At 34.3% G+C, this 26,020-nt stretch overlaps 5 protein-coding genes and 1 non-coding gene across 8 annotated transcripts; 5 read left to right on the top strand and 1 right to left on the bottom strand.

Annotated features, from left to right (window-relative positions):
* The first annotated feature begins 2,180 nt into the window (after positions 1-2,180).
* LOC110605172 (autophagy-related protein 8f) lies at positions 2,181-5,370 on the top strand. Its single transcript, XM_021743540.2, has 6 exons — positions 2,181-2,480; positions 2,935-2,976; positions 3,077-3,132; positions 3,749-3,801; positions 4,820-4,938; positions 5,029-5,370. The coding sequence occupies exons 2-6, from the start codon at positions 2,940-2,942 to the stop codon at positions 5,130-5,132; spliced, it is 369 nt and encodes a 122-aa protein (XP_021599232.1). The 5' UTR covers positions 2,181-2,480; positions 2,935-2,939; the 3' UTR covers positions 5,133-5,370.
* Positions 5,371-7,577: 2,207 nt separating this feature from the next.
* LOC110609221 lies at positions 7,578-8,384 on the bottom strand. Its single transcript, XR_006350082.1, has 2 exons — positions 8,089-8,384; positions 7,578-7,986 (listed from the first exon to the last, which is right to left on the bottom strand). It is a non-coding gene; the product is annotated as an uncharacterized LOC110609221 (transcript).
* Positions 8,385-10,200: 1,816 nt separating this feature from the next.
* On the top strand, positions 10,201-11,623 carry LOC110609219 (L-lactate dehydrogenase B). The gene is made up of 2 exons (XM_021748652.2): positions 10,201-10,935; positions 11,056-11,623. The coding sequence occupies exons 1-2, from the start codon at positions 10,330-10,332 to the stop codon at positions 11,497-11,499; spliced, it is 1,050 nt and encodes a 349-aa protein (XP_021604344.1). The 5' UTR covers positions 10,201-10,329; the 3' UTR covers positions 11,500-11,623.
* Positions 11,624-11,846: 223 nt separating this feature from the next.
* On the top strand, positions 11,847-15,922 carry LOC110609220 (NADH dehydrogenase [ubiquinone] 1 beta subcomplex subunit 8, mitochondrial). 3 transcript variants are annotated; one of them, XM_021748654.2, is made up of 4 exons: positions 11,847-12,765; positions 12,904-12,990; positions 13,072-13,167; positions 15,582-15,922. In XM_021748654.2, exons 1-4 carry the CDS (start codon positions 12,514-12,516, stop codon positions 15,666-15,668), a joined length of 522 nt encoding a protein of 173 aa, XP_021604346.2. In that variant the 5' UTR covers positions 11,847-12,513; the 3' UTR covers positions 15,669-15,922. The 3 variants fall into 3 exon arrangements, with proteins under 3 accessions (XP_021604346.2, XP_021604347.2, XP_043809883.1); XM_021748655.2 differs by lacking the exon at positions 15,582-15,922 and adding an exon at positions 15,131-15,435; XM_043953948.1 differs by lacking the exon at positions 15,582-15,922 and adding an exon at positions 14,931-15,105.
* A 7,482-nt stretch (positions 15,923-23,404) lies between these two features.
* On the top strand, positions 23,405-24,174 carry LOC110608246 (14 kDa proline-rich protein DC2.15). Its single transcript, XM_021747452.2, has one exon. The coding sequence runs from the start codon at positions 23,657-23,659 to the stop codon at positions 23,975-23,977; it is 321 nt and encodes a 106-aa protein (XP_021603144.1). The 5' UTR covers positions 23,405-23,656; the 3' UTR covers positions 23,978-24,174.
* A 1,073-nt stretch (positions 24,175-25,247) lies between these two features.
* Positions 25,248-25,568, top strand: LOC122723109 (14 kDa proline-rich protein DC2.15-like). Its single transcript, XM_043953951.1, has one exon. The coding sequence runs from the start codon at positions 25,248-25,250 to the stop codon at positions 25,566-25,568; it is 321 nt and encodes a 106-aa protein (XP_043809886.1).
* The last annotated feature ends 452 nt before the right edge of the window (positions 25,569-26,020 follow it).

Here is a 26,020-nt window from a genome sequence, read left to right as displayed (position 1 = left end):
TAAAGATTATCTCTAATTAAGAGTTAACAGTATTCGGTTCAAATTGAAAAAATTGATTGAACTTAATTAATTTTAAAATTCAGTTTGATTTTTTATTTATTTTGGTTCAATTCAATTTGGTTTGATTTTAATAAAAAAAAATTAAAAAAATTAAACCGAACTGATTAACGATAATAATATATTATTTTCAATAATATAAAAAAATTAGATGATATTAAAATTAAAATATTCTAATTAAAATTTAAAATACTAAAAATAAAATATAAAATATAAAAAATTATTAAAAATTTAAATCGATCAAATCGAATCGAATTAAATAGATTTGGTTCGATTCAATTTTTAAATAAAATTAATTAAATTAAATTTTCATAAATACTAAAATTTTAATTTTCAATTTATTTAATTCAATTTAATTTTAAATCCACCAAATACTAACCCTGCCCCTACGATCTCTTTCAATATATATACAAAGTGGAAAGTGACAATTCATTTCCCGCAATCATTTCAACCAAATATATAGTAAAATTTAATTTTCATAGTATATATCAAATGATCATACTTACGTGAGAATGTGTAATGAGATCTATTAACCCTTTTTCGGTTATGGCCTTTATATATATATATATATATAACCTGCAGCAGATTTATAATATGTTTCTTATTTGATCATGTTAAAGAAAAAAAGAAAGAAAAACATGGTAAATGCAAAAATATAAATAGACAAAATTTGACCTAACTTGTAAATGTACATTTAATTTTCCTCAGCTTAATTTGTGGGCTTATAAGAAGGTACCTAGCTCCCACGTTCTTGCTTTGCTGCATCCTCACGAAAACCATCAATTAAAGCAAACAGCAATGCTCCATCGATGTTATGAGATTAATGAGTTAATTAGTTTAACAAATTAACCTCGTCAACCAATCGTATCCAACTTAAACATTTCTTACTGAAAATACATTATAATCAATACTCTTTAACGAGCTTTCAGACTGTAAAGCTGGGAGCTTTTATAATAAAACTTTAGTCAGCTTTAAGGGTTTAGGTTAATCATAGTTTAATATGCATAAACTTGAATGGTGGGTAGCATTGAGTGAGAATGGTAAGCATGTGGAAAATGATGAGCTGGGCATCACATGCTTACAAATGGTTTTATATAAAGCCAAGAGTTAAGGGTACATGTCTTGTCCGGTGAGCGGTGGCTGTACTGATGGCTGGTGAAGGCTTTAGGTTAGGTGTTTGTCGGCTGCCCAAAAGGCACGGTTTTACAACTTATTAGAATATTCACAAGCCATCACGCAGAAAACTCGAGGATACAAGACAAACTTTGCTTTTGGATAGGTTTAATTTCTTCTTCCTTCATTCACAGCTCTCTCGTTTATTTGCCTTTGCCTTTTCTCGGTTTTTGTTTCTTTTTTATTTTTATATGCATGGTAGCTGTATTTTTTTAACCGAAAATTAGAGATATAAAAAGTAAAATATAAAATCTCTCGAATTTATTTAGATATATTTATTATCAAGTTAAATCTGTAAATAAATATTAATATATTATTAATATCAAGATAACATATTGTATAATAATAATATATAATCGTATTATGAATTAATGTAAAAGTCGTATTAAGAACTTTAGCAGTCTGAAGCCTTAATAGCTAGACCAGGCCCAAATGGTGACATGATGGAACTGAAGATTGTCCTCGTTGGGCTTCATAAGGATCTGAGCCCGCGGTTCGCAACTGTCCAACCCTTGAGTTTTTATATACCAAAAATGTATTTTCATTAGTTATTTTGTCATTTTAATATTTTCCTAATAAAATAAATTAATTTCACTTTTAGTTATCTTTTATAATTTTGTAAATATTTTATTCAATACTAATTTTAACAATAATTTTAAATAAATTATATAAGTTAAAAAATGATCTAAATATATTTTAGAAGAAATTCCGATATAAAACAGCAATCGAATTCTATTAGCATGATTAAAATGAGCATGTTAATATTATCTATAAATTAATAATTTAATTAAAGAATATATATTATTTATTAAAATAAAGATAAACAATAATTATTTTTATTTAAATATGTCTATATAATTAAATGACTGTTTATATAAGATTATTCATATAAACCTAAAATAATAATGTAGGAATATAGTTTTTCATATAACATTCGCAGCACTAACATCTGTCCTAACCTGTTGCCAGATTGCCACATTGACAAACCCATTTCTCATAACCAATCAAACTGCATGGATGAAGATCTAGCGGGACGCACTGAGTGCTTCCGCAACATACGCTAAAATCTCTCCAGAAAAATCTTCAATTAATTGCAAAATTTAGGGTGGAATTATATAATTAATTAATTAAATAGTTGGAAAAGCTAACTAACAAAGCAGGGCGGCATTTATATTATCTGCAACTGTAGCCAAATCCACGAGCATTTCAAGATTTCTTGATCAGAAAGCGATCTGCAGTTATAATACCAGGTGCTTGCAATGCTTTCGTATGTTTGATCGATAATTGATGGGGCTTTTGGCGTCGACGCAATTGATTTTTCTTTAGGGGCGTAAAGGAGATAAGAGATAGATTAGTTGATGGCTTTGTTATTCTTTCGAATTTTTAGGTTAGGGTTTGTGTTTGTACTAGTTATTTTGGATTGTTGATTTTTTGAGGTCTGCTTTCTGAATTTTGAGTACTTTCAGTTGTCCAATTTTTTTGTTTTTGTATCCTACCATGAAGGATTCATGCGTTGAAGGAAGATGTCAGTGTTGTGTACTATTGGATTGTGAGTTTCAGCTGATATTCTGTTGGGATTTTTTTTTGAGAAATCAGATAGGAAGCTTTTGTTGTTATTATTGCTGCTGTTTGTTATGAATTGCAAGTTTTACACGCTATGAATAAGTTTAGTGTTTTCACTTATGTTATATGTGGTGTTTTTAGGAGTAATGTCAAAGAGCTACTTCAAGCAAGAGCATGATCTCGGTATGTAATTTGAATTAGTGTAGTGTAAATTCTCTCATTAATTATTTAAATTGATCTAAAAATGGGGTTTTTAACAAACATGGGATGTTCTTATCTACAGAGAACAGACGGGCGGAGGCTGCTAGGATCAGAGAAAAATATCCAGATAGGATTCCTGTGAGATTTTTTATTTGTAATTAATTCTAATGTATGCCAGTTCTTTTCTTACTGTTATAGAAGTTTATGCACCCTTTGGAGTTTGGTGATATAGAATTGAGTTTAGAAATACCAGAGTGTTAGCATCTCTAAGATGTCTAGGTACTATTAAACCATGCTGAAGAGTTGCCACAACAGTTCAAGACATGAATTTGATTGGTATCTTGAACAACCTTTAAGGAAAAGTACGAAGGTCCAAGGTATTGTCCAAGTGAGCTTTAGGGATAAATAACATAGCCCCCTTCAGAGTTCATGTAAAGAACATTCTTTACTTTATGTTCTAGGATTGTTAAATGTTGATTTCTTTAGTGGATAATTCTTTACAATGATAGGTATGATGTTTTTGCTTTGTTTCTTTTTATCACACACTGACATCATACTCAAGTATCCCTGATATTATTTAAAATGCGATAATTTTCAACCAGAGGATATAGAAGTTGGTTTACATATCCACTTGATATAATCTCAAATATTTCTTTGTGGTTTCTGCCTGTGCATAAATCAAGCACAGCTTAAATTATCCTTTCTGGGTTTTGAAGCTGAGTTGTCACTAAATGTGCTTGTGTTTGCTTTCAAGGTGATTGTTGAGAAAGCAGAAAGAAGTGATATACCAAACATAGATAAGAAAAAGTAAGCTTGGATTCACCTTCATGGATGTCTTTTGGATTTTTTTTTAATTAGCTTTTGTTTTATGTTTATATATGAGACTGTGTTAATGAGCTTTTTCCTTTTACTTGGAGAAGATGAGCAACATTTGAGATTTTGTTCTTGTCGTTAAAGACATGATAGAAGCTATTCACAGTCTTAAGAAATGGATCGAGGTTAACTCACCCTCAAAAACTAACTGGGGGGAGGGGGGAGGAGTGTCCAAGATTTTATAAGAGACATGCCTATCTCAAATGAATGTAAGAATTTAAAACACCCCCTTTCATCCAAGAACAAAATCCGGAGCATGAGAGACCTCAACTTTGAATTGAGAGGTTTTGAAACCATTTTAAGAAAAAAGGTTAGATCTAACTCATTTCAAAATCTAACTCAAGAATGATCTAGTGTCCATAACTTTATAAGAGGCATATTATTCCTATCTCAAATCAATGTGAGAATTTAACACTTCGTGATAAATCCTCCCAGCTCCTGAACCCCTAGAGGGAGAGATAGATGAATGCATATATGCACACACACAAAAAAATCACAGTGGTCATCACATCTCCAGATTGAGACACCAAAAAATAAAGTAAAATAAAATAAAAACAGAACTTGAAAAAGAGACATGATGCTGATGTGAACTTTGGAATTGTATCACTGATGGTGTTATGTTTGATGATGGTATGAGAAATAACCATGGTATTTCAATAAATGTATGCTACTCTACTACTCTTTGTCCTCTTTTTTTTTTTTTTTTTTTTTTCCTCTGTTTTGCAAATATTAAGTTCGCTAGCTCTTAATAGCTGCCAAACCCCTTCTATGTTACTCCATTCACAACATTGTTTGGTTGCTGCAATTTTGTTTTATTCTTTTACCATTCTGGAATTCGTTTTTTGTATCCGTGGTTATTGTCATTTGCTTAAACGCTTTGGTTCCAGATTTTAGTCTAGGTTATGGTGACAGGTATTTGATTCTCCCAATAACCTAAATGTGAAATTTACAGGTATCTTGTTCCAGCTGACTTGACGGTGGGACAGTTTGTATATGTTATCCGTAGGAGGATTAAATTAAGTGCAGAAAAGGCTATTTTTATATTTGTGGACAATGTGCTCCCACCTACAGGTAAAATTCTGGTGAAGCTTGTTACATTTCATTGTCAGATACTCTTACAGATTTGTTATTGCAATCTTTGTTGTTGTATGGTGCTCGTAGGCGCTATTATGTCTGCCATATATGAAGAGAAGAAGGATGAAGATGGATTTCTTTATGTTACTTACAGTGGAGAGAACACATTCGGGTATAATATCCCACTGTAGCCTAATTCTGGGGCTTGCGTTGTTCCTTTCCGAGCTTCACCATATTTGATTCCACAAGGGATTGTCTTAATCGCCTGGTGCCTATAGATAGTTTCTCGGTTCTTCCTAATTATAAAGATCCCCTAGTTATAGTATGTACAGTTATATATTGTATATAAGCCTGAATACAACTTATTTACTTTCTATCTTGGTTATTTGTCGGTCCATTTTAAGAAGCCTTTGCTGGAGTTCTATTTTACCAATGGTTGTTTCAGCTTTTATCATGAATCTAATAAATTTATTGTTCAATAAGAAATTTCTTCCAGTTTGTAGCCAGTCGGCCTGATGGTGAGTTATTGCATGGGTTGGCCGAGTTCAACATGCCAAGCTTTGTGGGTGCACAGCTTCGTTTGGACGGTGAAATACAGGACAAGGTGAGCAACAGCTGGCACAGGCTTGAGCTGATCAGGCACGGTGGTAGTTGTGGTATATGGCCTGAAATTTCATCAGGATCACGAAGAAGTGAGTGTGAATAACTAGGTTGGTTCGTCTTGGCCCCGACCAAGGAACCCGTTTCTCTTCTGTTTTAACCTCGTTGACTACCAAGCTTGTCTCAGAAGAAAGAGAATAGGGAATACAACAATCATCATCTCCAATTCGTTTTTTTGGTAATCTGACCCAAAAAAAACGACACACACTTTATAGTTAGAAACGAAAATGGAACTATCAACTTATGGAATTGGGTGGGAAAATATTGGATTTGTACAGGCATTTATTCCCCCATCCCAACAAAACAAAAAGATGGGGGGTAATCTTTTCATATCAATGTAAAATATGTGATTTGGAAAGGTAGAAAAGTGGAAAGCATAAAGTTAATGTTCCAGTCAGTTCACATACAAACATTATGAGAGTTTAGTTGATTTATTTTAAAAGTTTTAAATAATTTATTTATCTAAAAAAAATTATTTAATTATTATACTAAACTTTTAAGGTGGACAACTTTTTTTTTTCTCAGAAGATCAACATATTTCATTAATATGCAAAGTGTACAAGGTAAAACCCATGAACAGAAACCAGACCTAAATCAAGCAGGAAATCCTAATGCTTTGTTTAGATTAATGGAAACCGATAGAAAAGAAAGGGGAAAAAAATGAAGAGATAAGAAAAAGGAAGGAAAAGAGAGAATTTGTATTTCTTAATTTGTTAAGAATTAAGAAAGTTCCAAAATATTTCCCTCGGAAATGGAGGGAAATATATGCAAAGCACCTAAACGCCCTTCCTTTTTTAGGGAGATATTTGATTTCTCTCCTAAACTACTCATCTATCCAAAAACATAAAAAATCAAATTTTCCTTCTTTCTTTCTCTTCATTTCCATTCCTTAAATTCTCCCCCAATTCTCTTCCACGATTAAAGATTCAAACATAGAGTGAGAGAATGGGTAAGACCCAAAGCCAACTGCCACCTGTTTCTTGCAATCTTCCCACCATGTTGGTCACCAACAGAACTGCAAGTCTGCAACATAAACATCAAGGCACCTACGAGCACCGGCAAGCCAGATGGGAAAGGGATGAAAGCCTTAGAATAAGAAACCGGACCTCCTCCAGTAACAACCGGAGAACAAACCTGTTCTAGAGAGATATATAATTCTCTAGTATCTAGAATGATTAATGAATGTGTTTGTTGAGAAAACAAGGGAATCACAACATGGTTTCCTATTGCAATATAGGGAATTTGTGTTTCGACAAAGAAAAAAAAAAAAAGGGAATTTGTGTGCGGGGAGAAAATGAAAAATGTGTTATTAATTCTGCAGATTATGACGATACATCATTAGGAAGGTTAATTTTGGGTTATAAAGAATAATAAATAATAAAAATCAAATACAATTATTAAAAAATATATTAATGGAAAAAATTATAATTTTATATGATATTTATATTATTTTTGCATAAAATATATTTTAATTTCTGAATTTTATCAAAATTAATAAATGATTCATTTTATTTTTAAAATTGAACAATTAAACCCTAAACCCCATAATTTTTATTACATCTCTATATTTTTATTATGGCAAAATTAGAAATTCTTCATTCTAAAATTTATTTTAAAAAAAAAAAATTTAAATCCAAAAACACCTTTAAAAAAATCGAACCCTCTACCCTTCTCCATTTACTTCCCTCCGCATTAGCTCCCTCCCCTTCTCTATTTACTTCCCACCACATTATCTCTCTCCGCATAGCTAATAACAAGAATTTAATTATTCAGACTCTTCTCTGCATTATAAGCTTTGTAGATTAAACTATATCAGATTGTTAATTCAGTAATAAGATTAAGAAAAAGGGCAATCAACCAATACCACTTTACAAAATGAAAGACTTGGGGGAATCATTCTCCAAATTTTCAACCCAATGATCTGCCATTTGTATCCATTAATCAATCTTTTTGCAGCCCGTTTCATAGAATTTGAATAAAGAATCTTCAATTTTATTCAAAGCTCCTCTAGAGGATCAGAAGAGCAAGTTTCATATCTTTCTTTGATCCTCAAAAGCTGCCTTCTCTTGAAAACTAAGAACCCAACAACACCAGTTTGCAAAATCGCTACAATGCCAACAAATAAGAAGCCAACCTTTTGCCTTGCGTTCATTTCATGATTTTTTTGCATTGTTGAAGTTGATTGATGCAGCGTCTAACAAAAACAATGGAAAAGCAACATCATAGCACAGTAGTTGAACATCGCTACTAATATTCAGAGACAAACTGCCCTGAGTGGTTCTAAAACTTGAATGAAACCCTCTACAGCCCAGAACACCACTCCCAACATCTGCGAAATTCCTTGGATCATTATGACAAAAGTTTTGGCGAACAAGGAGGCAGCCCCTGCAGTAATAGACAATTGAAAAACCGTCAAAAATAAGATGGACGGGGAAATTAAAAAGAGAGATAAAGGGAGGGAGGGAGAGAGAGAAATATCGAAATTACTGTTTAGCTGCATGCTGATGCAATACAATATCCAGTACCCTAATCGCTTCTTGAGAGTTCTTTAACTCCTATACCCGAAATGCATTTGCAATAGCTTGCATGGGTATTTTAGCAACAAAACTGATATCTACTTTGAATGTTTTAGACTAATATGGTCATCGCAACCTCTTTCGATCACTCTGATTTGGACTGCCATGGTCTTTCAGGGCTCGCATTTCCGTTGTTTCTATTAGACGAGATGTCCTCAAGAACCACAAGGGGTTGGGGATGGTGGAGATGTTGATGGTGTTGGTGTTTTTTTTTTTCCATTTTAACATATTTAAGACGGGAGGATTTTCAATTTTGACAAAATAAAAATTCACAAATTTAAATATTTAATTTTAAAAATGGAAAAATTAATTTAGTAATTATATTAAAATATAATTTATCTTTATTTTTATGTATTATTGTATATTTTTATATAAAATAAGGACTTTTTAAATTAATAATAAATAAATATCAATAATTTTTAATATTGTACTTGTTTGAAAAAACCACCGACTTCGTAATGGAAACGCGACCTATTATTTTTAGAAATGGAGTTTCGTTGACGTGTTTAAGCATCCACGAACTGTGAGATTTGATCAAATCATCAACCGTACGTTTCATCATACGAGGATAGATAAATGTATAACAAAATTAATAAGTAATGACCAGCTGGGCCGTGGAAAAGAAGAGAGAGAGAGAAAGAACCAGACGGTAATAAGAAACCGCAGCCCATAGGTTCGACTTTACGTTCGCTCCAAGAAAAAAGAAAGAGGGAAAGCAAAAGATTGGTTTTTATTTTATACGTCAATCATCCCACGTGACTTTGTCACTTGCCTCACGGCCCCACCACTGTTCCTCAAAAAAAACAAAAAGATAGATTAGGTTAGGTTACCATCGTTTCGGGTTCTCATGCAATGCGTCTGTTTTTTGAAATAAATTCAATTAAACTAATATATTTTTTAGTAAGCGGAATAAATGCTATTCAATTCTTTTGATTAATTAAATTTCTATACTTTTACTCAATATAATAAATTTCATTTTTATAATTTTAAAATTAATTATTATTTTTAAAATTTTAAATTTTATGTTAATTAAAATAATAAAATTTTGATATGTTAAATAAAAATAATATTATATTATGTATATTTATTTAACCAATAATAAAAAATATGAAAATTTATTTTTTAAAAAATTAAATTAAATTTATTTGATTTTAAGCAAAAATATAAAATTTTAATTGAATATATTTTCGTTTCTTTTTGCTTTTAACATGCAAATATTCATTGGTATTTACACCGCTCATTCTGCTTCTATCATAAACACAAACAATAAGCTTGAACTCTGACAAGTGTTTTACACATAAACACCATCACCAGGAGGAAGTTCAGGCAGCCCAAATATAACTTTGGCGAGGAAGGAAAATAAAAGATTTATCTTCTCAATCTTGTCCAGATAAAATTGTGTCGTTTAACATTGTGTCATTTCAACGTCTTCTTCTATTAATAATCAACGACAATAAAAAATTCTCTTAAAATACTATAATCACTACAGGATGTTCAAATATTTGAATAGAAAAAAGAGAAATAAACACTTATATATTTAAATTTATACAAAATCCCTTCAAGAGAATTTTACATCCATGCAATACAACTATACAAAAACCTATAAAACCATCTTGTGATGAAGAGGACTAGCTATCACATAAATAGAAATAAAAGTAAAAGTTTTGCTCCACCAAAAAGCTAAAAAAATAGAAAAAATAAATTTTGAGAGAAATTTCTATTTCCAGAGAGACTACTATAAAATTTAAATTTAATGTGTTTATTAAATAAATTTAAAAGTTAAAATTGAGTTTAATCACTTAAAAATTAAATTAAATCTGATTAAATTTTTATCAAATTAAATTTAAAATAATTTACAGAGAATTTAATTTATTTACCCCTAAATATTACTGGAAACTAATTTATAAATTTTTAAGTTCTCTTTATTTTCAATTTTATCAATCATTATTTCGAGGATATTTCACGCGCTCGTTAAAGAATTCTGGCTTCCAGAACGTTGGACCGTTGAAAACCCAAAATCCCTTATTCGTTTCTCCTCGCTCCAGTTGACTGGTGCTGCCCACTTTCCCTTCTTTCCCAGATCGATAAATACCACACAGCCTTCTCGTTCTCTTCCATAAACAAATCAAACGCTCAGAAAATTTCAGTGACGATGCATAAGAGTCCCTCAGGATCACTGGGGCCTGGCGGGCTTGACCTGAGCCAGGTCTTCTTCAAGCCTCTCCACGACACTGCTCCGCCTTCTCCCACTAAGCGCAACACTAAAATCTCCGTCATTGGCACCGGCAATGTCGGTATGGCCATAGCTCAAACCATCCTCACCCAAGACTTGGTTGACGAGTTGGCTCTCGTCGATGCTAAGGCCGACAAGCTCCGTGGCGAGATGCTCGACCTCCAGCACGCCGCCGCCTTCCTTCCCCGCACGAAAATCATTGCTTCCACTGAGTATTCCATTACCGCAGGATCTGATCTCTGTATCGTCACTGCTGGGGCCCGTCAGATCCCGGGCGAGTCTAGGTTGAACTTGCTGCAGAGGAACGTGAACCTATTTGAATTGATAATCCCTCCGCTTGCCAAGTACTCTCCCGAAACCATTTTGATGATTGTTTCCAATCCAGTTGATATTTTGACTTATATCGCTTGGAAGCTCTCTGGGTTCCCACCGAATCGGGTGATCGGATCGGGCACAAACTTGGATAGTTCAAGGTTTCGGTTCCTCATCGCGGATCATCTCGACGTTAACGCCCAGGACGTGCAGGTGAGGGAGGCAGCATTATTTCCTTCGTGCTTTTTGCTTGTTTATTTTTTATAAATATGTTTTTAGGATCGTGAAGCATGGGCAGCGGACTAATTCCAACGCATGCAATATTTTTTGCAGGCCTATATTGTTGGCGAACACGGTGATAGTTCAGTAGCGTTATGGTCCAGCATAAGTGTCGGTGGAGTGCCAATACTAAACTTCTTAGATAAGCAGCAAATTGCGTACGAGAAGGAGACTCTGGAGAACATTCACCAAGCAGTTGTGGACAGTGCATATGAAGTGATTAGCCTCAAGGGCTACACTTCTTGGGCTATTGGCTATTCTGCGGCTAACTTGGCTCGCTCCATACTTAGAGACCAGAGAAAAATCCACCCTGTTTCAGTGCTTGCTAAGGGCTTCTATGGCATTGACGGTGGGGATGTCTTCTTGAGCTTGCCATCACAGCTGGGTAGAGGTGGAGTCTTGGGGGTCACCAATGTGCATTTGACGGAGGAAGAGGCACAGCGACTCAGGGACTCGGCTAAGACCCTCCTGGAGCTGCAAAGCCAATTGGGAATATAAGGTGTCTATGGATTTCACGTTAGAATGCTGCATTTAGTTGGAAGCCTGCCGGCCAGTCTTTTTTTCTTTCTTCGATGTTCTCCAAGGTTATATGAAATGAAATGGCTCCTTTGTCCACTGCCAATCCAATCTGATTTTGTTTTTGCATTTTGTACTTATAATTTAAAAAATAAACGTTTTTGTTTTCCTGGTTTTTATATCACAACCAATAGAAACTTGCTTCAAGAAGATGTGATTTTCAAGTAATCTAGACTAACTTCAAATGAAACGGGTGCCTGGCTTTTGGACGTGTACATAAGGGTAGCTGTAGCACAAATTCTAACTGAAAAACGTATAAGCCTTCCTTCTCCTCTGTTCTAGGCTGCAAATGCACATCTACTTTTGTTTCAGGGAGGTGCTTTCCAAAGTAATGATATAAGATTAATGGCCTGTCCTAAAACAGCCCTTCTAAAGAGATAAAGGCAAAAAATCCTTCTAATGTAATTCAATTCCTTTTTCCCCTTTCTTTTCCTCGAAAAAGATGGGAGGAATTTTAAGAAAATGCCCAGGACAATCCCCATCTATGAATCAAAAGAAAACATGTAACAAGTGAAATTTCACTTACGCCAATTATTTTCTAAGTAGCTTTATTATTTAACCTTTGCCACATTTATCCTGAGGTACCTTAACTTTTTTAAGCCAATTATTTTCCAGTGTCAATAACTTTCACTGTTCACAAAGGAAGAGTTCATCAGCTATGAAAGCATAGGCTTGAGCCCTGCAAATGGAGATGTCTTTTGCAATTGACAGGAATTTATATAAAGTTGTATTTTATAACTGATGTACCAGTTCTCATCAAGGAGACGAGATGATTTGCAAGATGTTCTTTCTTGTTAGTAAATCTTCATGCCGCTTTGTACCTGGGCTTCACTGACGAGGCAAAGCCATAAAAGGCCCCTTTCAGCTTGTAATTGGGCTAGGCCTGTTTCTTGATCCATTTGATGGTCATCGTCCCGATTGCGCTAGCTCACATCCATGGTCGCAAAGCTTGAGTTTGAGCGCCAGCCTGCGGAAATCATCAGTGGGAAAGGAGTGATTGGTTATAGAGAAGACGCGGAAGATTTGAGAAAAAAGCCAAGAAACAGAGTAATGGCAGGGAGATTGAGCAACGTGGCATCACGGATCATGGGAGGAAACGGCGTCGTAGGTCGCTCCGTCGCTGCCTCCCTTCGTCTTCGCTCCGGCATGGGCCTCCCCGTCGGCAAACACATCGTTCCTGAGAAACCTGTCAGTATTTACATACACTTGTTCATAAATCCCCCGTGTGTATGCTTTTTTTTTTGTTTTCCTTTTGCCAAAATTTTGAAAGCGTCGAAATAAGCGATGAAATCCCTGGAATCAATTTGTTTATTTCCTGTGCTTCAGCTTCCAGTAAATGATGAACTGGTTTGGGACAATGGAACTCCGTTTCCTGAGCCTTGTATTGATCGCATTGCTGATACCGTTGGAAAGGTAACAATGACCAATTTATAAGACGTAATTCTTTTGATTCTATGATTTTCTATGGTTTAACGTATGTTATTTTATTATTAGTATGAGGCGTTGGCTTGGATGTGTGGAGGTTTGGGCTTTTTCGCGACACTGGGACTATTAGCTGCGTGGAATGACAAAGCTTCTAAGATACCATATGTAAGGCAAACATTCGTATCTTATTCGTTTGCGCATAAGAATGCGATCTAAAAAACATTGTATGATGGACTCCACTTCAATCTTGCTTAACATGATCAGCAAACCAGTATTGTTGAAGATGCATTTCAGATCATTCTTATTGAGTTGCGTTTATTAGTAAGGTTTACTTTAAACCATTGATTTTATCTGGGAACTTCCTGACTGGAACACATATACCTCATTATTCTGAGTTTAGGTTGATTTCTTCTCAACCAACCTTTCCAAATAAATTGGTTTTTACACTTCATTTCAGTACAAGCAAGAGGAGGTGGCTTTTCTGGTCATACGCATTGCTTTTTTAATTTGTTGTATTTAGTGAGAAAATTGTGAATGGTTTAATTGCATATTTTATGTTGCAATTGTTAAACTAGACCGAGTCTCTTATAGTAATATTAGTTGCTATATTGAATTTCTGTGCAATATGTATTAGAGGTGTACGAGGCCTTTGATCGTTTTGGAAGTGAATTTTGACAACATTTGATCAAAATGGATTGTCTAAAAATTAGGACCCAAACAATGACGCAATGTATTCCTCTGGCTTCCATTTGTTTGCCATTTACAAGTCAAAGTCTTAAATAGGAAGAACTTCAAGGACAAAGTTGTTTGTGTATCTCTTGTTCTAGAGACTTTGAGAAGATTTCATATGAATTCCTGATATACCTTTCCATGTCTCAATTTTTTTTTTTTCCACCTTACCAAAACTGCAGCCTAGGGAACTAAATAAATCTAAATTAAGGTTTGATCCCTAACATTCTTACACACATATGTCATCCCACATTCTGCATTCTTTCATCTACATTTTGAAGGCAGCATAATATGCAACATTTGGTATTCATGGTATTTTAAGAACAATGCATATTGAGGCCATTGAACAGTTTTCTTAAGCCTCAAATGGTTCTAATCGTTCTCTTGTTCTTCCTAAGATCCCTTGTTTATTTTCATTGATTGCTTCTGCTAACTTCAGAATCACAAATTTTTCATTGGGAATGAGTAGATGTTCGTTATAGGCAGACTTTCTTCAGTGATACTGATATAGATAATGGATAGGTCAAATTCATTATTCAATAGAGTCCAATATTGAAGAAGTCTATCATCTACAGCATTTTATATCTTTATTATAGGTGTAGATGTGTTTTACCTTTACCTTATCATAGGAGCAAATTAATTATAAATAAATTTGAGATTTAACACTCTCTCACTAATGTGTCTGAGTTGTTAAGGGCTCTCTCTGATGAGTCCCTTTCTTATCCATCAACCCGTGGTGTGCTCCATGGCTTGGGACCATAACAGATACTGATCAGAATTTGAGCTTAATAATATTTAAGCCTGCATTGGCTCAATGAGAATTGCTTATGTTGGTGGGAACTCCAACTAATAAGTGTTGACCATGATGCATGATATTGTTCGACTTTGAGATGCTTCTGGTCTCAAAAATTGATGAGGGTGGGGAAATATCATGGTTAAATAATATACTGACCCAAGGGAATGCTACCTCGTTTTGTGGGAGGAAATGCTGCTTTTGTGTCACTGTAGCAAGCCAAGTTCGTTGCTACCTGTCCTACAGTGTCTCATTAAAGGTGTTTGAACCATGGTGCAGTTTTATAGGTCTTTCTCTGTCTCACTAATTTCTGTATTCCCTATTTCATTTTTCCATTTCTTTGCGTTTTATGTACTTTTTCATGCGTGAAAATTTGATTATATATGATTTGCTCTGCCATTTGAAGTGATGACGCTGAAATCTCTTCCCTTTTTCTTTTCGAGTGGGATGGGGAATTATGGAAAATGGAAAAAGGAGTGTCTTTCTTCATATATTTGTTTGTGATTGCATTTGAGACTGCTATCAGGCAAGGGGCATACTTGCTATTTTGAGAGAGAAATTTGTTTAAAGTTTAAACAATTTACATCTTCTGAATTTGTTGACCAGACACCGAAAGTATATCCATATGACAACTTGCGGGTGGAGCTAGGAGGAGAACCTTAGGCTACTCTGTCTGCAAGAAATTGTATGGTTACTGTTGTTCCAAGATATTTCTGCTTTTGTTCATCTGTTTGCTTGTGGAACTTCACACGGCTGAGAAAATAATGGTTGTTGCTGACATTAATCTCTTGAAACAAATAGCTTCATATGGTTTTTGTTCATCTGGGATCCCTAAACAAAATGATCCCTTTTCACTGTTGAATGTTTTCGCCATTGTGTGAGAGAATGAATTTCTTCCTGTCTTCGGTAAATTTGGCTCCAAAACCTAAAACAACAAGAGTATAAAATGACACACTTGTCCAAACATTGGTTTGTTGATGTTGCTTAATCTCTAATTCCCTTTCCAGTTCTTAGGTTATGTTTTCACTGAGCTAGCTTCAATTTTGTGCTTATCTAGGACTCTGTAATCTCAATGTATTTTCTCGAATCTCTGGAGGATTTGAAAGGTAACAGCCTCAAGGGCGCTACAGCAAATTCTGTATGATCATGCAAGAGCATCGAAGTCGGAAGCTTTAAAGTTCAACCTCAATCAAGCGCTAGCTTAATCTCATGTTTTCCCTTCATCCTTTCCACCATTGTCACCAGTAGCATTGATTCAAGAGGAGGGCTGAAGCCTCAATCCCTACACTTCCTTTCTCCTCTTCTTCAGCCTCTTTTATTCCTTGGGCCATTTTACTTGTGGATCCATGGTAAGAGGTCCCATGCCTGGTCTAATTGCATCATGAAGTCTTGATGATCCTTTGGGTATTGTTTGGGCCCATAGAGTAAGACGTTAAATTTTTTAGAACGGTTCATCTTCATAAATAAAGAAGACACTTTGTTTTGATAAGAGAAATAATTGCCAATAATCCTACAAGATCAAGTTCGTGGATTTTGTGGTTTTATATGTATATAGTCTCAGATGTACGCTAAACTTTAAAAATTAAATAGAAACATCTTGTGAGAATGCCAGCTTTTGGCTGCAATAATAAACCCTAGCCTTGCAATAAGCCCACATCACATGGCTCACGTTCCCGTCTTTTAGAAATGATGAGGCACTACTATAAATACCCTTACCTCTCCATTTCTCATCACCCTTTCAACACAACAAAGATCATTTCTCAAGTCCAGACCCAGAAATTTAGGACGCTACGTGTTTGAGAAATGGCTTCAAGAGCTGTAGCCTCCATTGCCTTGCTCCTCTCCCTCAACCTCCTCTTCTTCAGCGCAGTGAGCGCAGCCACTTGTCCCGTTGATGCCTTGAAGTTCAAAGTGTGTGCCAATGTGATACGGGGCAACTAGCCTCTTCCGATAGCGTTCGTTTTGAATCGAATTCCACCAGGCTGCTGCACCCCCTTTCAACTTATAGGCCACAATTGGAACCTTGCGTTCCTCTTCCACGTTCATAATTTCAAAGAAGCGTTCAACCTCTGCCAGCCAATCAAGAACAGATTCAACATCTAATGAACCAGAAAAGTTTTGAAGGTCTACCTTGACCCTGTAACCTTCCTGATAGTTCTGTTGGGGATTTGCAGGCATAGGATTGACGACCACAGGATTGGCGGCCACAGGATTGGCGGCCACATGGGGATGTGCGGCGGCGGCGGGTTGGTGGATTCCCTGCTGCAGGGTCAGTTGTCCGATCATCTCCCTCAATTCTGCCAAGGATGCCTCAATCGCAGCAAGTCGCGCCTCTTGGTTATCTGCCATGGTCGAACTTCGCTCTGATACCAATCTGATGCAGGACTATTTAGACTCCGTCAGGAGTTGTAACCAATATCGTTTGGTTAAGACGAAATAAGAGAAAAGAAGGACTATTTAGACTCCGTCAGGAGGTTTAACCAATATCGTTTGGCTAAGACGAAATAGGAGAAAAGATAAGCTGAAAGACTAAAAGTCTTATTGATATTCCTCAAAGATTGAAAAGTGAAAAGTCCCTTTCTAATAGCCAATGGAGGCTAAATAGAAATAAAACTCTAATATGCAAAATAATAAAAATACCCAAAATATCCAAAATAATAATTAAAATATAAAAGTTAGCCCCGGTCCAACTCTGCCGTAAAATCCAAGGCTAGTTGCCCCGTATCATTAATGATACGGGGCAACTAGCCTTGGATTTTACGGCAGAGTTGGACCGGGGCTAACTTTTATATTTTAATTATTATTTTGGATATTTTGGGTATTTTTATTATTTTGCATATTAGAGTTTTATTTCTATTTAGCCTCCATTGGCTATTAGGATTTTAGACTCCTATTAGGATTAGGATTATTTTATTTCTATTATAAATAGCCTCCCTTGGCTATTAGAAAAGGGACTTTTCACTTTTCAATCTTTGAGGAATTTCAATAAGACTTTTAGTCTTTCAGCTTATCTTTTCTCCTATTTCGTCTTAGCCAAACGATATTGGTTAAACCTCCTGACGGAGTCTAAATAGTCATTCTTTTCTCTTATTTCGTCTTAACCAAACGATATTGGTTACAACTCCTGACGGAGTCTAAATAGTCCTGCATCAGATTGGTATCAGAGCGAAGTTCGACCATGGCAGATAACCAAGAGGCGCGACTTGCTGCGATTGAGGCATCCTTAGCAGAATTGAAGGAGATGATCAGACAACTGATCCTACAGCAGGGAATCCACCAACCCGCCGCTGCCGCAAACCCCCAACCAGTCGCCATTCCTATGGCCGCCAATCCTAAGGTCACCTATGTGGTGAAAAAAATCTTATGTTCAACAAAACAGGAGGATGAGACGCAAAGAAAGAAGATTTTCCAGGCAAAGTGTCGAGTAGGAGAGACAATTTGCAGGCTAATTATAGATAGCTGCAGTTGTGAGAATCTGATAGCTAAGCAATTGGTAGAAAAATTACAGTTACCTACACAGCCTCACCCCTCACCCTACAAAGTCGGATGGATCAAGGAAGGACCGACAATTGAGGTCAACAGAATCTGCAGCGTGCCTATCTCGATCGGTAAATCTTATACTGAACCTGTTAATTGTGATGTTGTGGATATGGATTGCTGTGGAATTTTGCTAGGTCGCCCTTGGCAATTCGACGTTGATGCTTTGCATAAAGGGAAGGAGAATTCATACATGTTCATGTGGAATCAAAAGAAGATTACTATCTTGCCTTCCGGTTCTGCGAAACATTCTAAGGTGGAAGGGAAGCATACTGTTGCTGTTTCTACGGGAGTGCAGAAGCTATCAGGCGCAGTTGAGAAATCTGAAGGCACACTAGCCTTATTGATGAGAGCAAAAGGTACAATGGAGGATGCACCATCTTTACCACCGCCCGTCAAAGAGTTGTTAAAGGAGTTTCCTAAGATAGTGGAGGAGTCATCAAAGCGTCCACCCCTGCGGGATATCCAACATCAGATTGATCTCATTCCTGGATCAAAATTACCGAATCTGCCTCATTACAAGATGAGTCCAAAGGAGAGTGAAAACCTCCAAGGCCAGGTGGAATTTGCTTACAATAGTATTGCAGCAAGCAACTTGGCAAAGCAGCACGTGGATGTTTTCAAACAGGAGCGTGGTGGAGGACAGAAAAAGCTTGACGCCAAGAAGATTGGTCCATTCCGGATCATTCAGAAGATCAATGACAATGCCTATGCTCTTGACCTCCCACATGAAATGAAAATTTCGAAGACGTTTAATGTGGCAGATCTATTTCAGTACTACCCTGCTGATGACAACTCGAGGACGAGTTCTTTACAAGTGGAAGGGAATGATACGGGGCAACTAGCCTTGGATTTTACGGCAGAGTTGGACCGGGGCTAACTTTTATATTTTAATTATTATTTTGGATATTTTGGGTATTTTTATTATTTTGCATATTAGAGTTTTATTTCTATTTAGCCTCCATTGGCTATTAGGATTTTAGACTCCTATTAGGATTAGGATTATTTTATTTCTATTATAAATAGCCTCCCTTGGCTATTAGAAAGGGACTTTTCACTTTTCAATCTTTGAGGAATTTCAATAAGACTTTTAGTCTTTCAGCTTATCTTTTCTCCTATTTCGTCTTAGCCAAACGATATTGGTTAAACCTCCTGACGGAGTCTAAATAGTCCTTCTTTTCTCTTATTTCGTCTTAACCAAACGATATTGGTTACAACTCCTAACGGAGTCTAAATAGTCCTGCATCACAATGCTTTGGGGCTCATTAAGATCCCACCAGATGCTCCTTGCTGTAACCTCATTGAAAATCTTGTTGATCTTGAAGCTGCTCTTTGCCTTTGCACTGCCATTAAAGCTAATGTCTTGGGCACTGACCTCAAAGTTCCTCTCGATTTGAGCTTGGTCCTCAACAAATGTGGCAAGAAAGTTCCACAAGGATTCAAGTGTCCATGAGCTCATTCTATTTTTATTTTTTTTTTCTCCTCTTCCCGCTTTTGGAATTTTTCTTAATAATTTGGCATATTTCAATTTCATGCGGATTCTGTTATCGAATGATCCATTGTACTTTAATTATATTGAAATAAAACCATGACTTATTTTATTTACTATTTTTTGTGGCACTTGGATAAATTGACAAAGTTTAACCTAAGAGTGAAAAGAATAAAATGAAATTAATCATGCAAAGTACATCAGGACGTTAGTTGTTGGAACAAGACAAGAGATATAGAAACTCGAGCACTTCTTTTTGTAATTCAAGTTTAAAACTAGATTATAGAAAAACAGATAAAGCTATATAATTAAATCTGTTTCTAATGTTTTTCACAACTGAAATTAGAAACAAAATTTTACTCGTTCATAAATTCTATGTTTATTCTACTGTTAAATTAATGTACAAATTTATTTTTTTATTTAGTTGCAACTCTGTTTGCAATTTAAAAACAATTTTCATGGTTTATAATAATTTTTTGTCATAAATTATAGCTGTAATATTAATTATTAGTGGGACTATCGAGTCTGAAACAATTACTTTTAGTAAAAGAGTTTTTTTTAAAAAAAAATTAGGTAACCATTAATTTCTAGAAGTAAGGGAAAATTTTGCTTAGATTGTATATTCAAACTATAAAATTATAGTAGGTTAAACTCAATACATTACACTTTAAGTTTATATAAAATCAATTTAAAAATAATACTTAAAATATATTATTAAAATATCAAATTACAAAAATAAATGCTGAAAATTTTAATGGAAATAAATTTAATTAATTTTTTATATTTTTATTCTAGAGTTAAGTAGGTTTAATTCAATCTTTTTTATCAAATCAATTCTTAAATTTTACCTTTCACCTTAAAGTGATAAAATATTATTTTTTAATAATAAAATTTTATTTGTGTAATTTTAAAGATGATTTACTATTTTTATATTTTTTCTTTTTAATTTTATATCGATTAAAATACTAAATTTTTGATATTTTATTATAAAAAATAATATTATATTAAATTATGACTCATTTCTTTTTAAAAGATTTTTTTTAATAAAAAAATTGAATTGAAGTGAGAGTACAAAGATTTACTTGGGTGAAAATGTAAAACAATACATTCTTTATGACAAAAACAATTGACTAGCTTTTTTTAAAATTTATATATTACTAAAAAAAATATTTTTTAAATCATACAGTTCGAAAAGATTTTTTTAAATTTTATATGTTAATATTATATGTTCAATAATTATACTGCTGAACATGCAAGTTCGATACCAATAATGTATGGTGTCGAATAAAAAGTTATTCGACACCATTAGTATTGAACAGTAAGATCCCATGCCACAGGAGTTGGCTCTCATACCACGGGAGTGGCACGTTGGCTTTGTCTGACAGCATTGATTGATCGAAGCAAGAGTACAGAGACTAACCAAGTGATTGATCCGTCGATTGATAGGTAAATTATGCCAAAAAGTGTATCGCACTATAAGTGCCAGACGCTTTTGGTGCATGCAGATGCCACGTAATTTGAGAGCCATACATTGAAATTCTAATTGAATCACTCCTTGAATACTTTAGTGAAGGAAAAAAATTTAAAAAGCTATTGTCCCACTGGTATGCTTTCACATCATAGAGTGGTATCAGCCAGATTGGATCATGCGATAGTTTGGTATGCAGCAGCATATTCCAGCTCTAACCACAACAATTTGTTGCGCTGCATGATTTTGATTTGTGGAAGATCGACACTACTTAGGTAAAAGTGCATTTTCTTTGGATTGCATGCTGAAATACTCGAAGTTGCAGAATAATTACTGAACCGCCAGCAATAGAGCCAATCCATTTCTCTAAATTTATTTTAACTGTCCAATCATATGATTCAGGATGCATCTCCTGAATATTGTTCATGGCCTCATAAAACTATCTCTTTCTGATTTTGATTTGCTGATATAAATGACAAATTCATTAAAATAAAATTATTATCAACAAAATATGACATTAAATTAAATATATAAAGAAGAAAATTGCATTTAAAGACAAGACACCTACCTATCCTACGCAACGATTTCTTTATTGTAGCATTTTTTAATGTCTTATTGTAATTACTTAATATATGTCTTATGCAGTAATAATAATGACCGGCTGTAGGTTGCCACAAATCTTTTTGTATCGCCTTAATAATTTCAGTATGACGGTTCAAAATTACACACAAATCTTCTCTATTAGTCATAAATATCCTTATACAGTCCATAAATCATGACCAATTGTCATCGTCCTCCTTATCAATAATGGCAAAAGTTAGGGAAAAAAGTTGATTATTTCCATCGAGTGTGGTTGTATATAGTATACACCAGATGTATTTTCTATAAAGGAATGTCCCATCGATTAAGATTACAGGTCGACAATGTTTAAATCTCTCAATCAATTGTTTAAAAGTCTAAAACATTCTGTCAAATACATGACACATCGGATTTAATCATTCATTTATTCAATGTGGATTGTCCTTAATCATGTCTACTGTTTCAGAATTGAAATGATGAAGAGCTGTTATGAATCTACGCAACCGACTATATAATTCATACCAACTCTTATAAAGTTTTGCAATTGCCTTTTGCTTTGCTTTCTATTTTTTTTTATAAGACGACTCGTACTGAAATTTATCTCTCACTTCTCCTTATAGGACTATAATTTTTATATCAGATTGTTGTTCAATCAATACAAAGATGAATAGACAGATAAAATTTTCATCCAATTGGCTATAATTTTTTGACAATTGAAAATTTGTACATATGTGTCGTCTATTATATCTCGTAATTTTTTATTTATCTATGCATCTCATCCTAACTAAAAACTCTTTAGATGGATCCCCAAATGAATAACTTTCTGACTTATCATAGGGATCCACTCTTAATAAATCGAAATCTATTTCTGACTATGGGGGAGGATGAACAACACACACAATAGAATTAAGAAATTGAGTGTTGTAGTATTGATGCATACTCAAATTATTCTCCTCGCCGCCATCATCATCATCATCTTCAGTAAACATCCATGAATCATTGAATCATTATAATTATCATCATCATCCTCTTTTTTATCAGATAAATTATTTGATCACTCTCCAAGACTATCAGATAAATTGTAATCATATACTGAATTCTGCTTTTTATATTGTTTAATATTTGATTCAACAACAATTCTAGAGAGACCAATATCAGCATCCTCATTTGTCGCATTAAGACAATAAAATATTTTAACATGTATTTCTATACCAGTCACACCACCAATTTAACATATATAATTAAACATATTAGATATATTATTTTCACCCTATATCTCCATACATTCAAATTATAATGATCCATCCAAAATTGTAGGTAAATGTCTCTATATATTCATTTTTCTCAACTAATTCAATTGTACAAACAATTTTTTCGATTAAATTAAAACTTATCCTTTCACCTATTGGAACAACATTTAAAAAATCTCCATCATAATCATATATATAAGAACTACTTATAATATTTTCGTCCCAGTAAATATTAGCATATTCAGGAACAACAATTTTTTGATAATAAATAAAATAAACATATAAATTTAATATTTCTATGATTGTTAATTAAATATTTTTATTTTTTAAAATTATAATAAATTAAAATTCGATCCAATAAATATGATGCATTTTTTTGGATAGTGTGATTTTAAAAATGTTTTATTAATAATACATGATTTAAAAAAAAAAAAAAAGCTCACAATGCCGATAATCCCGCAAGTTCATGCTCGTGGAATTTGAGGAAATATATAAATATTTACTATGTTGTTTCAGATTTGTGACAATATTTTAGATGCCTATCATTCGACATGTTCACAATTAAATAGAATCATCTTGCATGAATGAATGCCAGTTGTGCCATGCAGGCTGCAATAATACACCCAGCCTTGCAAATTTGCGATATTCTCACACCAGATGGATCATGCTTCGAGGCATTTACAACTGATGAAGCAAGCCACGCAGAGCCTAATCCACCTCTATAAATGCCTTTAAATCCACTCTATTTCTCATCACCTTTTCAACACAACAAAGCTCATATCTCAGACCCTATCCAAGAATTTTGAGAAATGGCTTCAAGAGCTGTAGCCTCCATTGCCTTGCTCCTCTCCCTCAATCTCCTCTTCTTCAGCGCAGTGAGAGCTGCCACTTGCCCCGTTGATGCCTTGAAGTTCAAAGTGTGTGCCAATGCGTTGGGGCTCATTAAAATCCCACCAGATGCTCCTTGCTGTAGCCTCATCGAAAATCTTGTTGATCTTGAAGCTGCTCTTTGCCTTTGCACTGCCATTAAAGCTAATGTCTTGGGCACTGACCTCAAAGTTCCTCTCGATTTGAGCTTGGTCCTCAACAAATGCAGCAAGAAAGTTCCACAAGGATTCAAGTGTCCATAAGCTCATTCTATTTCATTTATTTCTCTTCCTTCAGCTTTGGGATTTTTATTAATAATTTGGCATATTCCACAACCGAGAAGGTTACTGCAATTGCTGTGACGCATGTTGAGAAGGCTTTTGCTTTTTTCCTCAACTGCTGTATTCTTTTATCGAATCATCCATTTTAATTGAATTCAAATAAAAATTGCGATTTATTTTATAATTCCACTAAATTTTTATTTTCCTTCATTAATTAAAATAAATCATCTACAGTAATAATTTTAAAGAACTAAAAATTAATTCCACTTAGTTTAATAAAATATTTATCTATAATTTACTTGAGAGAAATTTATTTTGATAATATATATTATGGTAACAAATTAAATGAGTTAATATCATTTATTATTTAAAAAATCTTCATAAACCAAACACCCTATTGAGTGATTCTCAAATACAATATATGGTTTATTGTAATTGAAAACCAAATTAATCTTTTAATTAAAAATAACAAAATAAGAAACTGATTATAAATATGGTTTTAAGTAAAATTTGATGGAATCCCAAAAAAAACATAGCATTCACAGTGAAGCTTCTTTAGTACATCACACTCAGGATGAAGAATGCTTAGTAAGAAAAACCAGGAAAAAAACATGACACAAAACCTAAGGCCAGGAACACAACACAGTACAAAACCAAAGCCACAACATGCAAGAGAAACTAAAACAGAGGAAACCATTCAGAGGAAAATTCAATAATCCTTATTAGTTTGCTATAATACTCCATATCTACGTAATATATAATCCATATTAACTTGCTGTAATACTCCATATGCTGACATATATAGTATTATCGCCGTGCTATACCGCTTGGACTTTGTGGACCGAATCAAGAGCTGATTCACTTTTAATTAATTTTTTCAAAATCCTATGAATAATGATGAATAATAATACCATGCACGAACTTGGAGCTACTAGTAATTAAACACAAAGTGGAATTTGCTCGTGGTATTATTCGCTCGGTGCCTTAATAATATTTCGTATCAATCCAGTGTGACCATGTTCTCTTTAACATTCACGATTTTGAAACATAGCATCAGATATCCTTGTGTACTGCCAGCTATATTTTGCCCAGTAATGCTACGGCGACGTGCCCACTTGGGATCTGTTCAAGATTTTTAAGCCCATGTTTTGCTTAATCTCCATCTATAAAATCCTCAACCCACTTCACCCTTTCATTGATCGTCCTCTCATTTAAGTTATCTAAGAATTTTGGGTATATAGGTTTTTGAGAAATGGCTTCAAGAGCTGTAGCCTCCATTGCCTTGCTCCTCTCCCTCAACCTTCTTTTCTTCAGTGCAGTGAGCGCTACCACTTGCCCCGTGGATGCCCTCAAGTTCAAAGTATGTGCCAATGTGTTGGGCCTCATTAAGATCCCACCAGATGCTCCTTGCTGCAGCCTCATTGAAAATCTTGTTGATCTTGAAGCTGCTCTTTGCCTTTGCACTGCTATCAAAGCTAATATCTTGGGCATTGACCTCAAAGTTCCACTCGACCTGAGCTTGGTCCTCAACAAATGCGGCAAGAAAGTTCCACAAGGATTTAAGTGTCCATAAGCGGCCGTCTCTTCTATGGTTCAGCTTTTGGATGTTTCTTATGAATTGGAATTTGCTATAACTGCGGTAGTAAAATAAAACAAATAATTTCTCTGCATTGTTTTGGTGATGTATTCTTTTATTTAGCCGTGAATAATCTGTAATGCTCTTACTGAATTCCAATAAAATTTAATTTTTTTTTTTACGAATATATATATAGGCCTCATAAGATTGAAATTGCTGAATCGAAAATCAATAATTCATAGTTCAATATTTGCACAAGGAACATTTTTGACCCCAAGCCATGTATTGTTCCCATGGCATATAGAGTAGCCGAAATGTTTATGAAACAAAGTAACAGCTTATGTTTAAAACTATTTTACAATTATCTTACGCAATATGAGTATTCTTTTATGTATAAATATTATGTTAAACTAAAATTTGATATATGTGTATTTGTAACTTTTTAAAAT

This window comes from Manihot esculenta, chromosome 2, assembly GCF_001659605.2.
Source record: "Manihot esculenta cultivar AM560-2 chromosome 2, M.esculenta_v8, whole genome shotgun sequence".
Lineage (NCBI taxonomy): Eukaryota > Viridiplantae > Streptophyta > Magnoliopsida > Malpighiales > Euphorbiaceae > Manihot > Manihot esculenta.
This window is presented reverse-complemented; position numbering and strand designations above follow the sequence as displayed.